This window comes from Pelobates fuscus, chromosome 2 (assembly GCF_036172605.1).
Source record: "Pelobates fuscus isolate aPelFus1 chromosome 2, aPelFus1.pri, whole genome shotgun sequence".
In the NCBI taxonomy this organism is placed as follows: Eukaryota; Metazoa; Chordata; class Amphibia; order Anura; family Pelobatidae; genus Pelobates; species Pelobates fuscus.
The window spans coordinates 237,514,894-237,531,809 of NC_086318.1; the positions used below are offsets into that span (position 1 = coordinate 237,514,894).

The following is a 16,916-nucleotide window of genomic DNA, read 5'->3' on the forward strand; positions in this document are numbered from 1 at the left end:
AGATGGGACTTCCTCAGGGACTTGGTGCATCAATCACAACAGAAAATGTACATAAAAAACATTCCCCCCCGCCCGTTCTTATATATCCCCTCCCGGAGTTCATTATTCAATTATTCCCGGCCGGTGTTTCTTCTCTGTTCGGGCCGCACTTCCTGCTTGGACGCGATGACATCATCACGTACGCACGTCCCTTGCGTTCCAGACGTGCGTTCCAAATACCCGGAAATGGATGACAGTCATGAATCTTCAGTTCTCCCGGAGACATATGGGCAAATCAAAGCATATAAGGGGGAAGGAAGTTAAAAGAGGACTCTGGATAGCACATTTGTGGATAAAAATATCCATTATAATTCTACTAGAAACTATAGAAAAAAATCATATATATTGAAAATATATACATAGATATTATATATATAAACTATGTTGTAAAAAAATGAAATTAAAAAATTAAAATACACTAAAACAAGTATATATATCTAAATTATTACATTCAAATAAAAATCTAGAATAAAAACTCCATATATTTACATCTTTCTTACATGCTGATTTCCCATTTTGGGAGTGTGTATGAGGCAGACAAATGAAAATACATACAGCCCAATATTAACACATAACTCTTCTATATAATATATTGTTATTTAAGTGCATAAGGTGGAACCCATTTCTACATGTATATTTATTCGCACTCCTCCCCCTCATCTCACTCTCTATGGTACTTCAACATTTTTCTACCCCTACAGGTTTTCCTTTTAGAATTTATTTTTTTTATTTTCATTTTTTTTTTTTTTTTTTTAAGTTTTTAAAGGGGCCCCATATTTAATACTAATGTGGATAATTGGCCATATTATTTATACGGCTCAATATTTGATACTAATACCACTAGAGGACTAGATTGTATATATGTAATCTTTCAAGATAAATCCATTAGTAGCACCTTTATACGAATATTGGAAATTACATAGAAATGAAATGAGGAAAAAGGAAGTGCGACATCCATATAGACCTTTTATACAACCAAAATTAATCTTAAAAAAAACTCCACAGGTCAATATCCAGATTCAAACCCCAAGGTTGGAGTGTCTTTAGTTTATTTATCCAGAATGTTTCTCTCTGTGAGAGTTTTTTAGTTAAATCTCCTCCCCTCCAGTAGGGATCCACGTGTTCAATGCCCACGAAAGAGAAATTTTGCCAATCAAATTGGTTGCAGGAATTACAATGCAGAGGTACTATATGTTTAATTGATTTTTTTCTAATATTATTTTGATGTTCCAATATTCTTTCTTTAAGTTTTCTACAGGTTCTCCCCACATATTGTTTCCCGCATGGGCATTGAAGCATGTAGACTATATTTTTGGTGTTGCAGTTAATATTAGATTTTATTTTAAATTTCTCTCCGGTTGTAGAGCTCCTAAATTCTCTCTTTTGTATGTATCTTCGATTTTTACATGCTTTGCAGTTGTTGCAAGGGTTAAAACCATTGACGTTGAATGGTCTGCCCTTTCGCTGGATTTTTAATGCATAACTGGGTGCAAGAATGTTTTTCAGATTTCTTGTTCTTCTAAAAATCATGGGTGTTTTTTTGGGTAACACTTTACCTAGTATGGGATCTCTACACAGAATGTTCCAATGTTTGTTGAAAATCTTTTTGATTTTCCAATGTTGTGTATTATACTGTATTATACTGTATTATACCTCCAGTAGGGATCCACGTGTTCAATGCCCACGAAAGAAAAATTTTGCCAACCAAATTGGTTGCAGGAATTACAATGTACTATATGTTTAATTGATTTTTTTCTAATATTATTTTGATGTTCCAATATTCTTTCTTTAAGTTTTCTACAGGTTCTCCCCACATATTGTTTCCCGCATGGGCATTGAAATCTGCAATAAAATTAACAATTTAGAAGAAAAAATTGCAGAAACTAAAAACAATAAAATGAAGAGAGATAGAAGGGATAAAACCTTCAATACTTTTTCTACCAGTAACAAAATAAAAAATAGACACAAACGTAATTATAATAGAGATACCAGAAATTTTGAAAACTCACGAGGGAACACATTTATTAGGAGAGACAGTCCATTTAAAAGGAATACCTCTCCTATTGGAAATAAAAACACTTTAAGGAACTATGCTTCCAATTCACCTATAAGAGATACATATAAACATTCCACATATAGTTCACCAATCACTAGACGTAAAACTTTCACTCCAAAAAGATTCCAAAATAGTTCACGTACACAACATGAACAATTTAAACAAAGAGAAAGAAAGGAATTTATCCCCCTAAATCACAACAGCCCCTCCCCCAAAAGATCGTATGCACAGGTGGCAAGCACAAATCCAGAACATCATAATGAAAGGGAAAATCTTTTTTTAGACAGGGAATCCCGCCACAAGGACGGAAGGATTACCCAATTTTTCAAACCCCGTCACAACCGCCAAGAAACATCGCCAGATACACTTCTAACTCCCCCCAAGAGAAAAAGAATAGAGGAGAATCCTCGGAGAGAGGATTTCTTGAGAAAAAAGTATTAGAAAAACAATATGGTGTTTATAATCTAACAGACATAGAACTCAGTGATACAGATTTAAAGGCCCTAAACAAAGGTCTAAAGTTTGCTCCTAATCAAAAAATGAATTTTTTTAATACTTATATTGACGTACAAAAATACATACGAAAAATGACACTTAAAAGGTTTTTTCTAAAAAAAGAGAGAGAGGAAAATATGTCTTTAAAAAGCCCAAATGAACCATCAGGCATTGAACTGAATAAATTTAAGAGAAAGTCTCATTTTTACCCAGTGGGAGATAGAGGTCCCTTTTTGGAGACCTTTAATAATATGGTGTATCACGATTTGGAAAAATTAGAAAAAGAGGAAAAAAAACAAAGGGAAAACAAATACAATATGAGCAAAGAGGAATCGATGAGTATTACTAAGCTCCAAAAAATGGATAACATAATCATTAAGGAAGCAGATAAAGGGGGGGCTATTGTCATAATGACAAAGGAATATTATATGCATGAGGCCCATAGAATTTTGGGTGACATTGACACCTATATAAAACTCACAGGAGACCCTACCAAAAAATGCAATACCATTCTAGGAATTTTACTAGATCAGGCGTATAGGGAAGGTATAATTTCTAAAAACAATAAAGAATATCTGTATAATAAATTCCCAATTATTCCCATTTTTTATTTCCTCCCTAAATTACACAAACACCCCACAATACCACCAGGTAGGCCTATTATTAGCGGCATAAATTCCATCTCTGCCCATTTATCGGAGTTTGTTGACCATCATCTCCAAAAATATGCCCAGGAAGCACCTTCCTACTTAAAAGATACGGCCCACATTTTGAGGATCATGGAAAATGTAACCTGGAAACCAGATTTCATTTGGGTAACCATTGATGTTGCCTCACTGTATACTGTAATCAGGCACAACAAAGGTCTGATTGCAGTAGAACGAGTTATGGAAAAGGATGAGAATGTAGCATCCGATTTATTATTATCCGTAGGTTTATTATAAAAAGCATTCACTATATTCTCAAACACAATTTTTTCTTTTTTGATAATTCATTTTATCTTCAAACAACTGGTACGACCATGGGGACCAGGTTCGCCCCCAGCTATGCAAACATATATATGCGGGATTGGGAATCCAACCACATATGGAGTGGGCATGGCTGGGCAGCGAACCTGGTCCTATGGAAACGTTTTATCGATGACATTATAATGATTTGGCAAGGCTCACGAGAAGAGCTATCGCTGTTTTTGGACTACATCCACCAAAATGAATATGGTCTAAAATTTACACATGAGATGAATACTACAACAATTAATTTTTTGGATATATGCTTTTTTGTGGAGAATAATAAGATCGAGTCAAAATGTTTTTTTAAAAAAAACTGAGGGTAACAGTTACATACATAGGAAAAGCTGCCATCAGGAGAGATGGCTGGAAACAATTCCAAAAAGTCAATTAATACGAGTGAGGAGAAACTGCACAAAGAAATCAGATTATAGGGAGCAAGCTAGGCACCTAAAAAATAAATTTATAGCAAAAAAATACGAATCCACTTTGTTGGATAAAGAAATTGGGGAAATAGAAAAAAAGAATAGAAGAGATCTAATGACATCTAAACCCAAGAAGATCCCCCAAAGGGACTACAATTTCTCCTTTATCACACAGTATAATACACAACATTGGAAAATCAAAAAGATTTTCAACAAACATTGGAACATTCTGTGTAGAGATCCCATACTAGGTAAAGTGTTACCCAAAAAAACACCCATGATTTTTAGAAGAACAAGAAATCTGAAAAACATTCTTGCACCCAGTTATGCATTAAAAATCCAGCGAAAGGGCAGACCATTCAACGTCAATGGTTTTAACCCTTGCAACAACTGCAAAGCATGTAAAAATCGAAGATACATACAAAAGAGAGAATTTAGGAGCTCTACAACCGGAGAGAAATTTAAAATAAAATCTAATATTAACTGCAACACCAAAAATATAGTCTACATGCTTCAATGCCCATGCGGGAAACAATATGTGGGGAGAACCTGTAGAAAACTTAAAGAAAGAATATTGGAACATCAAAATAATATTAGAAAAAAATCAATTAAACATATAGTACCTCTGCATTGTAATTCCTGCAACCAATTTGATTGGCAAAATTTTTCTTTCGTGGGCATTGAACACGTGGATCCCTACTGGAGGGGAGGAGATTTAACTAAAAAACTCTCACAGAGAGAAACATTCTGGATAAATAAACTAAAGACACTCCAACCTTGGGGTTTGAATCTGGATATTGACCTGTGGAGTTTTTTTGAAGATTAATTTTGGTTGTATAAAAGGTCTATATGGATGTCGCACTTCCTTTTTCCTCATTTCATTTCTATGTAATTTCCAATATTCGTATAAAGGTGCTACTAATGGATTTATCTTGAAAGATTACATATATACAATCTAGTCCTCTAGTGGTATTAGTATCAAATATTGAGCCGTATAAATAATATGGCCAATTATCCACATTAGTAATAAATATGGGGCCCCTTTAAAAACTTTAAAAAAAAAAAAAATTCTAAAAGGAAAACCTGTAGGGGTAGAAAAATGTTGAAGTACCATAGAGAGTGAGATGAGGGGGAGGAGTGCGAATAAATATACATGTAGAAATGGGTTCCACCTTATGCACTTAAATACCAATATATAATATAGAAGAATTATGTGTTAATATTGGGCTGTATGTATTTTCATTTGTCTGCCTCATACACACTCCCAAAATGGGAAATCAGCATGTAAGAAAGATGTAAATAATAATGTTTTTTATGTACATTTTCTGTTGTGATTGATGCACCAAGTCCCTGAGGAAGTCCCATCTTAGGATGAAACGCGTAGGACGCCCAGTGGTGATATACTCATTGCTTTTAACTTATATGTAAGTTATTAAATTCTTTTTATACTTTACTCTGGAATTGCACTTTATTTTTCTCCATATACTTTCTCTTTTGAGCTAATACTCTGATTGACTGATGGGAGTGTGAAGAATCAGAAGAAAAAGATTTCACTCAAGGCTGATTTACATCTAACAATTTGTGAGTGGCCAATTGTAAACTATAATACCTCACTTACTCTCACACAGTTAAACGCTATGTCTCTCCATTTTATCTGTATTTAGCAGATGATCCCCTATTCTATTTTGCGGTAGCAAGCATCAGCAGGACAGCAAGAGAGCACACAAACAATTAACAATAAATACAAAATATATGCCCTACACCTATAATGGACACAGTGTGACTTAGACATAGTAGAAGTCCAGGATCCTACATAAAGTGTTTGTCAGAAACTCCAGGTGATGGTGACTATCGTCACATACATCAATTGTACAATGACTTCTCATTGAGCTGCATTAGGAAGTCTGTAATTGGACAGCCCCAAAACGTATGGGCGTGTTAGAAGGGAAAGGATTGCAAAGGCAGAACTGCAACATATGTAAGCTGTTTTAAGATATACCTTAATTAAAAAAAATGCATAATTAAATACATGCATGTTTTCATTTGATGTATATATACTAAACAGTGATTTATATTTCTTTTGTATTTGCACAGTTGAGTGTCCTCTCAAAAGGACTGCTAATAAAAATAATTTAATGCAGGTTCCTGTAACTGAAAGAGATTTTGTATTTCTTAAAATAGGTAATCATGTGATTGCCAAATTGAAGCTGGGCTTTTTGCTAACAGAATGAAATATCTGCTGACGTAAGAAAGCCCTGTGGGCTAAGTTAACAAAATGATTATTACATCGCTTTACTTACCGTATATACTCGAGTATAAGCCGACCCGAATATAAGCCGAGGCCCCTAATTTTACCCCAAAAAACTGGGAAAACTTATTGACTCGAGTATAAGACTAGGGTGGGAAATGCAGCAGCTACTGGTAAATTTCTAAATAAAATTAGATCCTAAAAAAAATATATTAATTGAATATTTATTTACAGTGTGTGTATAATGAATGCAGTGTGTGTATAATGAATGCAGTGTGTGTGTATGAATGCAGCGTGTGTATGAATGCAGCGTGTGTATGAGTGCAGCGTGTGTATGAGTGCAGCGTGTGTATGAGTGCAGCGTGTGTATGAGTGCAGCGTGTGTATGAGTGCAGCGTGTGTATGTGTGCAGTGTGTGTGTGTGTGTGTGTATGTGCAGTGTGTGTGTGTGTATGAATGCAGTGTGTGTGTATGAGTGCAGTGTATGTGTGCAGTGTGTGTGTGTATGAATGTAGTGTGTGTGTATGAGTGCAGTGTGTGTGTATGAGTGCAGTGTGTGTGTATGTGTGCAGTGTGTGTGTATGTGTATGAGTGCAGTGTGTGTGTGTGCAGTGTGTGTGTATGTGTGCAGTGTGTGTGTGTGTGTGTGTGTGTTGCAGTGGTGGGGGGGTGGGCAATTTTATTATTTTATTTATTATTATTTTTTATTATTTTAATATATTTTTTTTCATTATTATTTCTTATTATTAGTTTTTATTTAATTATTATTTTTATTTTCGTCCCCCCTCCCTGCTTGATACATGGCAGGGAGGGGGGCTCCTTCCCTGGTGGTCCAGCATTGGCAGTTCAGTGGGAGGGAGAGGGGGCTGGCAGAGATCTTACTTACCCGTCCTGCAGCTCCTGTCAGCTCTCTCCTCCTCCGCGGCGTCCGGTCAGTTCTTCTGTCAGCTCACAGTGTAAATCTCGCGAGAGCCGCGGCTCTCGCGAGGTTTACACTGGGAGCTGACCGAGGTGCTGAACGGACGGCGCGGAGGAGGAGAGAGCTGACAGGAGCTGCAGGACGGGTAAGTAAGATCTCTGCCAGCCCCCTCTCCCCCAGTCTGTATTATGGCAATGCAAATTGCCATAATACAGACTATTGACTCGAGTATAAGCCGAGTTCCGGTTTTTCAGCACAAAAAATGTGCTGAAAAACTCGGCTTATACTCGAGTATATACGGTATTTACAATTTATCTTCAAATATACTTAAGCAGAAATGGCATCTTGTTTGAATACAAAAACACACAAAACCATAGCACTCCATTATTGTAAAAAAAGACAATATTTAACATTTCATATTCCAAGATTACATTTATACATGAAAATGATCCACAATAATGTTAAAAGTTTACTCCAAGCCTCTTAACCACTACAGACTGTTGCAATGGTTCTAAATAAACAATTTCTGATTCTCATAAGGAACTCTGTGGGGGGGAAAAATGGAAAATCAAATCACATTTATTATAAAAATAAAGAAATGCCTTATTGTATGCTAATTGTAAGCATTTCATAGAGAAAACAAACTGATTAACCAGCATGCACTGCAAGGATCTGTATTTAATGTTAGTAACCTTCAGTTCATCAGGAACTACCCACACAAAGGGGTACCATTTTACACTGGATCAAGCTCAGTCAGGAGAGTACAATGTGCTAAATAACCAAACAAAATGGATATTTCCCAAGGTCCGAGGCAATATATAAAATTAATTTAAATGTGGTACAAAGTAGACTTGTGCTAAAATTTGTTTCAGCTGGCCGAACGAATCAAATGTCTCTCTTAATCAGCGGCTGAACAAATCGATCCTTCATTGATTTACCTTTGGAGACTTGTTTAATGAATAAGACTTAAAGGCTCACTCCAGACCCCTAAACAACTTTAGCTTGCTGAAATGCTTTGTGTGAAGAGTATGTCCCGTTTTGGTTTTTTTACTTTGCAAAAAGTGCAGATTTCAATAAAAAATTATTTTTGTAAATTAACCTGGTTACTGTGACTGTGTGTCAGTAAGCTTGTGTTTATAATATTTATAATAATTTTTTTTTATGTATACTATTAATTTATAACATTTAAAATATGCCTATGTCTTGCTACCCTAGATAATTGAGTAATTTTATAAATATAGAATATATACATACATACACTATGTGGTACAATGGCTTATAGGGCTGGCATACATTTTTGCCCGGTCTGCTTTGCATTCCCAGTCTGGCCCTGCTGACAGAGACGTAAGATGGAGGTGCCCAATGTGCACCATAAGCCTGCCTTCATAGTGACACCCCCTCATGCCAGGAAGACTTCCTTATTAAATATATGCACACAGTCTGAGCCCCAACAGAACTGAGTGAACTGCTTTTAATTCACAACTTGGTTTAAGACAGTCTGAGAAACTACTAACAGGTAGTGATATCTTTTCTATGTGTTTTACTGGGTGCTAGTTGTTCTTTAGTTTAGAACACTTAGTGCTGTCAGTGACTGAGCTGAGTGCATACTTTTGATAAGGAAATATTCTGGATTGAGGGTGTGTGGCTGAAGAGACAGGCTTAAGGTGCATCATTCTGCAAAGCATTAATTCGTTTTATGCAAAAACTGTAAAGATTTGAATATGCAAACAATACAGCATATTACTGAAGCCAAAATCTATCAAATATATTCAAGTAGAATTGGTGCCGGAGTGTCCCTTTTAATGTTTTCCAAAAATGTAGTGGACATTTTTTTCATTTGCAGACATATGACAAGTGACACTCTGGGGCCTAATACCATGCTTTCACCTGTTTTTATGAATACAGTCAATATAAACTTCTAAATCTTTACCTGCCTTATAAAGAGGTCAGTACTTCCATATGTAGTTATGGTAGCAACAGGATTGGTTGAGCCAGTTATTGGTTTTGCTGAAAGCTCACTGCACAAATTGCTAACCTTACGGAACTCCAAAGTAACAACATTTCAAAGATGAGTACGGTATTAATTTTGTGCTTATTGATATTTTTTGTTATACCTCATTAAAATAGGTTGTACGCTACTCTGCTATGATATCTAGAATATCTCCTTTCTGATAACACTTTTATTACCAGTCTTTTTGTTTAATATATTGTTATACTTGCAACAGTGTATATAAAGCTAATCACATTACTCTTCTGTGTAGACAAAAAGTTGTCAAATTCTGTAATATTTGAGATGTTCAAAATAACACTGATACATTTTGTGTATTTTGCATTTTCTTATTTATGGGTATTATGGGAATTGTATTCATTTGTATAGCTACCAGATACCCCTGGATCATGTGAGGGTTCTAAGAGGTTTGACAAAGACTAGGCTCTACTGGCACATAACACCAGGCCCCTCAAATTCTGACATATTTTTGTGTTTAACCCCTTAAGGACACATGACATGTGTGACATGTCATGATTCCCTTTTATTCCAGAAGTTTGGTCCTTAAGGGGTTAAAAAAGCAAACATTTTTATTATAGGCAGCAGCCAAACAAAGATTTATGTAACTAAATAGGAAGAAATATACACATATTAATTCTCAGGCCCTACAATTCTCACATCCCAATGACACTTTACCAGTTATCAGTGCTCGGATGTTTTGTGTTTGTAGAGCTATAGTCCACATGGGCGAAGGGCACCATTAAAAACCAGCACTTTCTGAGTCTAGAAAGAACACATCATGTGTGCACTGCGCTGTGACCAACACATCAGGCATAATATAAAATAAAACAATAATATTTGGACTTATGAAACTAGGGTAGGGGAGCTGGAGAGTATGATCTTTCTTTACTAACAGAGTTTGTAGAGATTAGATGGTGCAGTTAATCAAATAAGCCTAGGGTCAGATTCTTATATATCAGGTATAGGTTCAGGGAGGAAAATAAATAACAAGCAGATTTGGACAAAACACAGAGAAAATGCTGATTGAGCTTTTTTTACTTTACAGAGTTTTCATTATTGTCTATGTTTTGTCACATACCTGTTTTTATACCTCCAAGTGCTTGCAGCTAAATTCAGACATATACAGATTTGGCATTAAATAGACTGTACTCCTGTGAGATGTGAAAATGTGGGCAACTGAGTGGGGTGGCCAATAGGACATGTGCCTGTTGGCAGATACATCCCATACTCCAAGTTTTCAAACAGAAGTATTTAATAATACTCTTGAGCGAGTGTGTCCGAGATAAGCATATTAACTGTTTATATTTTCTTTGTACAGAAATTTTAGAATCTCCAGAAGGTGTAAGCAAGATTCCGCCTTACCAGCTAAGGTAAGTTATTAAGTCTGCCTTTCAATAAAACACATTTATTTTTGTTCTTTTGTGAAGAGTAATTTATTGAGTTCCTTTATTCCACAATACCTTTTTCCAAATATGGCTACAACCCACATATTCCTCCATAGTGCCCTGGTAGCTGATTCGTTTTGGGTAATCCCTGTTTTCTGTAAAAACCTACAAAATAATGTTTTTACTTACGTTCATGTTTACAATGACATTTCTACACACTATTTTTGTAAAAGCAGTTCAATCCACTTCCAAGATGAATAGGAACTTAACTCCACTATCACCATTTACACAAAGATGTTTCTTGTCCAACATCAAATATTCTGTTTTTGCTGAAAAGGTGCAAATTCCCACAGAAAACAGAATTAAGACAAAATCAGCTTAGGTAAATATACAGATTAGCCAAAATAGCAGACGGCTATACAAATATGTATAAATGTTGGGCATTAAAAAGAACCATTGGGTCCTTAATAAAATCATAGACTGTGTACCCCAAAGATCTATGCTAAGTTATAGATGCCAGTTAGAGTTCAACCCCAAGCTTGTGGTGTAGGAAACGATCCCAGCAAGTAACTCTAATGCTTTTCTTATGACATAGGAGCAATAACATTTGGGTAAAAGACATAATAACCCCAAAAAGTCTTAGATAAAAAAGAGCATATAACAAAAAAACAATGAATTTAGGGAATTGCACTACTCAAAGGATATACACTTACATATGTATACAATCTTGTAATCATACATTTTTGTGTATCTATAGTAATTATTTCTAAAGATTATAAGTTATGTGATTTCTACTTAAAGCACCTGACAACATTTGCATTTGCTTGCTTGTATACATATGCTGCAGAACAGGCTGAGCTAGGGCATGCATTTGGACCCTTTGGGGCTGCAACATGATATCTCACTAAGCAGCTCTGGCGTGAGTAAAGAGAATTGTAGGACTATGGGCTTTTTTCATGGACTTTACCAACCGGAAAATACTCTCCTGTATATATACCTCCAAGTGCTTGCAGCTAAATTCAGACTTATTCAGATTTGGCATTAAATAGACTGTACTCATGTCAACTGTGAAAATGGGGGCAACTGAGTGGGGTGGCCATTAGAACATGTGACTCAGTGGGGTGGCCAATAGAACATGTGACTATGTATAAAAATATATAGATGAGGCATCAGTCACCCTGGGGTACTAGGATGCTGGCACATCCACGGCTATGGATGGAAATCTGGTCTTCATTCTGGAAACTGTGGGGTAGAGGGGTGGATATGCATCTTATCAAATAATCTCCGGTGATTGCCTGTCAGGTAAGGGTTATTATAAGGTCATTGGTCTTTTTAAACCTGGGGGGCACACTTGCTATATCCCAAGATGTTGTAGGACTACAACTCCCATGATGCTTTGTGTGCCTTTAGAATTCCTTTAGAATGACAAAGCATCATGGAAGCTGTTGTTTTAAAACATCTGGGGATCTATCTTTTGTGCACCACTGATTTAGTGAAATGTCTCATGATGCATCTGGAATGCACCAGAGCTATTATCTGTGTACTAGAAGTATTGAGAGATAAAAACCCATTGGTGTGTTCCTAATGGGTTAACTGTCATGTGGCAGTGCAAATTATAGTTAAATCAGGCAATCTGACTGATCCAGAATGTGGGACAAGGGCCAGTGTGTTCAGTGCTGCATGAAAGGGTGCTCTCTGATCGCAGGGTGCAGGGTGCATTTCTTTAGGTCAGGCAGACTTAAGTAAGTCAATGGAGCATCAAGTTTAAATCTTATAAATCAAATAAGCACAGATTGTACCTGGAAATGTGATTTATACTTCATAATGTCACTTCTAAGCTTGAGGAGCTCACAATAATTGTGACCAGTCGGTTAGAACCCCTCCCCCTTAAAATCACGTCATTTTCAACTGAATGTATTACCTTGTAATGAAAACCATTATGCCTTATTTCCCTGAATAGTACAGATTATATTTATATTTTATTTTAAGAGCCAATAAGGTCTCTAATAACAAATGCTAATATAATCCAATTGTCTTGATGTAGGAAAAATACTGACATGTTCCATCAAGGTTATAGGTAAAATCTGGTTCATTGGTAAAAAAGAAAACGCTGCCATGCATATATTTAAATTGTTGAATTTTCATTTTTAATGAGATGCTTGCTGGCTCTTTCTTGATATTTTTAATGTGATCTTTATGTGCATTGATGATTATGCTCATTGTGTTTTGAATGCAGATAATGTCCATACTTTTTATTATTTTCTCCTTTTCTCAGAGAGAAATGCATTTTCCCCCTCCAGCTTGCATTGGAGTCAAAAAATGTCAAATTGGCACAACAGGCATTGGCTGGAATGCAGGTAAAAAGTGGTGATGTCTTAAAATCTTATGCTGTTTGTTGTGTTGCCTTTTTTTTCTTTCATATTGATATTTTCTTATTTAATTACAAGAACTTTACATAAAAGATTTTTTGGTCTGGTCTGGTGTTTATTTTTAAAATGCTTGACCTTTTTGTGTGTTACTAATAACCTGTGAGACTTAAAGAAACACTCCATGCCCACTTTAGTAGTATCAGGATTGCCCTGGTGCCCTTCCAGTGTAAGTTGTCATGCCAAGAATGTTTAAGAACAGTTTGACAACTTATCTGGGGTCCACAAGTCACCACCTCCTGTGGCACCAGAAGCTCCTGCAAGGATTGTTCATTAGCTCTGCTGAGCTAAGCCCTGCCATGTATACTAAGAGAAACAGCTGAGTGCTCTCAACGAGCAAATTCTTCACCACCAGGTTAGCTCAATGCAGGGAGCTTCCAGGATCATAGGAGTAGGTGTCTGACAGACCCCAAGTAACCTTTCTCAAATAGTTTGAGTACTTAACCTGGGAGAGTGCTTTTCTGGCACCAAAAGGTGACTATAGTGGTTATGGTGCACAAAGTCTTCTCTACTTCCATCAGAATTTTTAAAGGCAAATTTAGGTAAAAATTATTGCTGACATATCTGGGAAATTAGCATACAAAATTAATTATACTTGAAATTCACCAAACTGCCTCTGAATTATTCTGGACGAGGTCCAAATACATATGCAAGCACCACCCACTAGTCATGAAGAAGTCTACCTTCCCAACTCCGTTACCAATTATTTGTATCATATGAACATACACTGCCTTCACATGCGAAGATTTCCCATTTACTTGGAAAGAACATGAGGAAACATGTGTTGAGGAAACTGGATTAGGTGAGTTGTTTTTTTTCTCAAAAGTGATAGGACAGATGCAGAGACACATTTGGTAGTGCCATTGGGTATTGATATCCCCTGGAATTTTGTGAGTGGGAAGTGCCCTTTTTTATGCCATGGAACTGGCTATTCCTTTGACCGTTCTGAAAAGAATGTGTGGTTGGCATTTATGCTGAGAATTTCCCAAGTGATGTATTTGGAGGGAGCCTGAGATGGAGTCTATTTGGTAAGATGTCAGTTGGATCCCTGTAATTACCTTTTAACCCCTCACCTGGTACATATCAGGTGTTGAGGAAAAAAAGGGCTATTGAGTAAGTCCATCTCACTGCATTGGGAACCACCAAAAGTTATACTTCTTTGTCCTGCAGCTCTAGCGATATGGAAGGGAGCCATTAGTCTATGGTATGAGAGAACAAATTGTCAGGTCTTTTCTTCCTTATGCAGAGGCAAATATTCAAGATTTCTGCACATCTGGCTGCAAAAATAAGCAAATAGTAAAATCCAAATGTGTCTCCAGATGTGCCAGTTCAGAGGCAGTTTTTTAAACATTTTGGGTTTAAATATTTAGACCTCATCTCTGCTTTTTTTTTTCTTCTTCTTCTTATAGCATGTGGCAATTTATTATGAACCAAATTAAACATTTAGTGGCGGAGCCTAGCCGTCAAGCTGGATAGACGCACCGAGCCACAGCTCCGGCTCACAAGCACCGAAAAACGGGGTATTCACCCCAAAAATCCAGAGGAACACCAGCGAGAAGGCAGGCACACAACCAGGGATACCCGGGGACATCCACAGACACCCGACCCACGCTCTATGATGCCCGGGAACCCGAGCAAGCAGATGGGGCCTACTCACGGTCGAGCCGAGGAGAGGCGGCCGCTTTCTAGTACGGCGAAACCTGGAACAGGCACCTCAGCGAACCCCCTGCGTATCCCCCCCCCCCTTTGGACCGGTGGGGGTTATCCCGGTCCACGCTGGACATCTGGGGCACCCGACCACACTGTCCCCGGCGATCCGACTCCACGTGGCTCAGGCAAAATGGCGAACGGCGGCATCACGCTTACCCAGCACAAGTCGCAGGAACCACTGGGACTACCGGACCTCTCTCAGCGCTTAGATGCCATCTTCGCTAGGTTCTGGGACAAGCTGCAGAGACGGCGACAGAGACCCCGTCCCGAGCCGACCCCACCACAGCAGGTCAGGAAGCGGAACCGCAGGTCACGGGAGGCGAGGGGGAAGCCCTCGGGCGCACGACCGCCGCACAAGCCACTTCACCCACACCCTGGCCCACCCGGGCGGCAGACCACAGGGCAGAGAGCCCAGAGGCATCGCCCACACGGGCGGAGGACCAAACCTACCAAGCGACAAGCAACTATCAAACCCTCCGTTCCTCCCACAAGTGGAGATTACTCGAACCCAAGGGGCAACCGAGTAAGTGGCCGAGAGATGCCGGACTGCACGCAAGCCCGGGGCTGGAGGGACATTCTCCCTCGCGCCCACAACGTGGTTACCTGCAGAATCCCACCGGTGAACCCAAGCTGCCTCCTGAGAGAAGGCGTCGGATAATGGAACCACTAACCGACAAATCCTGACTGTGCCAAGAACCGGGCACTACACAGCATCGACCTTGCCACGCCACTTACCAAGCACATGGACTGTACCGGGCAGCTGGACACTCGAGAGACACTTGAGCGAACCCCAGATAACAGTGACTATTTAATATGTGGCTCATCTAAGGCTCACTAACTTCTAGATAACATAATGTCTATTAAACGTGTTAGCTAATCTCTACCCAGAATGTCTACCCTGCTCTACCAGCATGCCACTTAAATACTTTAACTCTCATGCACTGTCATATGCCTAGTGATAGCTATTTAAATATTAATGATGCCTGAATATGCCTTTATTTAATAAATAGCAACTGCGCGAATTTTGAAGGGTAGTATACAGTAACTAACGTATGCACAGCTTGTTAGAGACTCCCCAATCACTGGGGTGGACATACTAGACCAGCCCTGTTTAATTCGTAGCCTGTAAGAATTAACCCTACGTCGTTTATTGTGTTAGCATGTTCTTATTGTGTGAGTTAAACCTATGCGACAGGGAAATCTTGAACCTGCTTACTTACTCTTTATTTTACACAAAGCTTGCACACTTGAAAAGAGTGTATTATCTACATGTAACCTTATCCTGCTCTTATTATACTAAAAAAATGTGCACTGTCTAGCAATTACCCTACTTGTTTTATATGTCAAGCAGCTCCAGGAATGCCGTTGGGGTACCTAGAGCCAGTTGTACTCATTATATGCACTGCAAAAATAAAACATTTAAAAAAAAAAAAAAAAATTATACATTTAGTGTGTGTGCTCAAATTGAAACTGAATACCTGACTTAGAAGTGTTGGTCAAATTGAGTGCAAAGACTAATTCTGCTTGAAAATGAAACATTCTTTTTCCATGCTGAATGGTCTGACTGTTTATGTTTAATGACTCCTGAATAAAAATGAAGCTACATTTTCTCCATGCTCAAGCCTTCCTAGTCACACATCAGTAGGTTAGTGAACTCCCAGCTGACGCATGGCTTCTGTGTTTCTCTTTTATTATAGAAGCTTCTGTCTGACGACAGATTTGTATCCGTGGAAACAGACACTGATGAGAAGCAGCTACTTAACCAAATGCTGAATTCCGTTAAAGTAACACCATCACTTCATGAAGATCTGCAGGTTGAAGTTATGAAGGTTTGTAATCCACGAATCACATTCTGTAAAGAGTCTCGTATGCTGGTAATGGGAGAGTATCATCTTGTAGTTAAAGGACACTCTAACTAAAACAAAATATTTTGATGTGTTCCTTGACATTTGTAACACTGGCGGTTTGTTTCTTATATTGAAAACTTACGTTTATTCTGATAAAGTAATCCGTTTTGACTACTCTTGTTTAGTCAGATTCATCTTTTGGAGAAGCATTGACTGCACATGGATAATGCATGGCAATTGCTGCATTCAGCCAACCCAATATTTCTTGCAGAGAAGCTGCGGATTTTAATGGCACTGTGCATGATTCTTTCGAAAATTGAAATTTGTGAAGATGAAAAGACTTTAGTAGCT

General features: G+C 37.9%; 1 protein-coding gene across 2 annotated transcripts in view; it reads left to right on the forward strand.

Moving 5' to 3' along the window:
• Positions 1-16,916, forward strand: part of ARFGEF3 (ARFGEF family member 3) — a 146,835-nt gene that overhangs the window by 21,381 nt on the left and 108,538 nt on the right. For both annotated transcript variants that reach the window (XM_063443277.1, XM_063443278.1), the window contains exons 2-4: positions 10,516-10,567; positions 12,858-12,939; positions 16,416-16,547. In XM_063443277.1, coding sequence (XP_063299347.1) covers positions 10,516-10,567; positions 12,858-12,939; positions 16,416-16,547 — 266 coding nt within the window. The remainder of the gene's footprint in view (positions 1-10,515; positions 10,568-12,857; positions 12,940-16,415; positions 16,548-16,916) is intronic.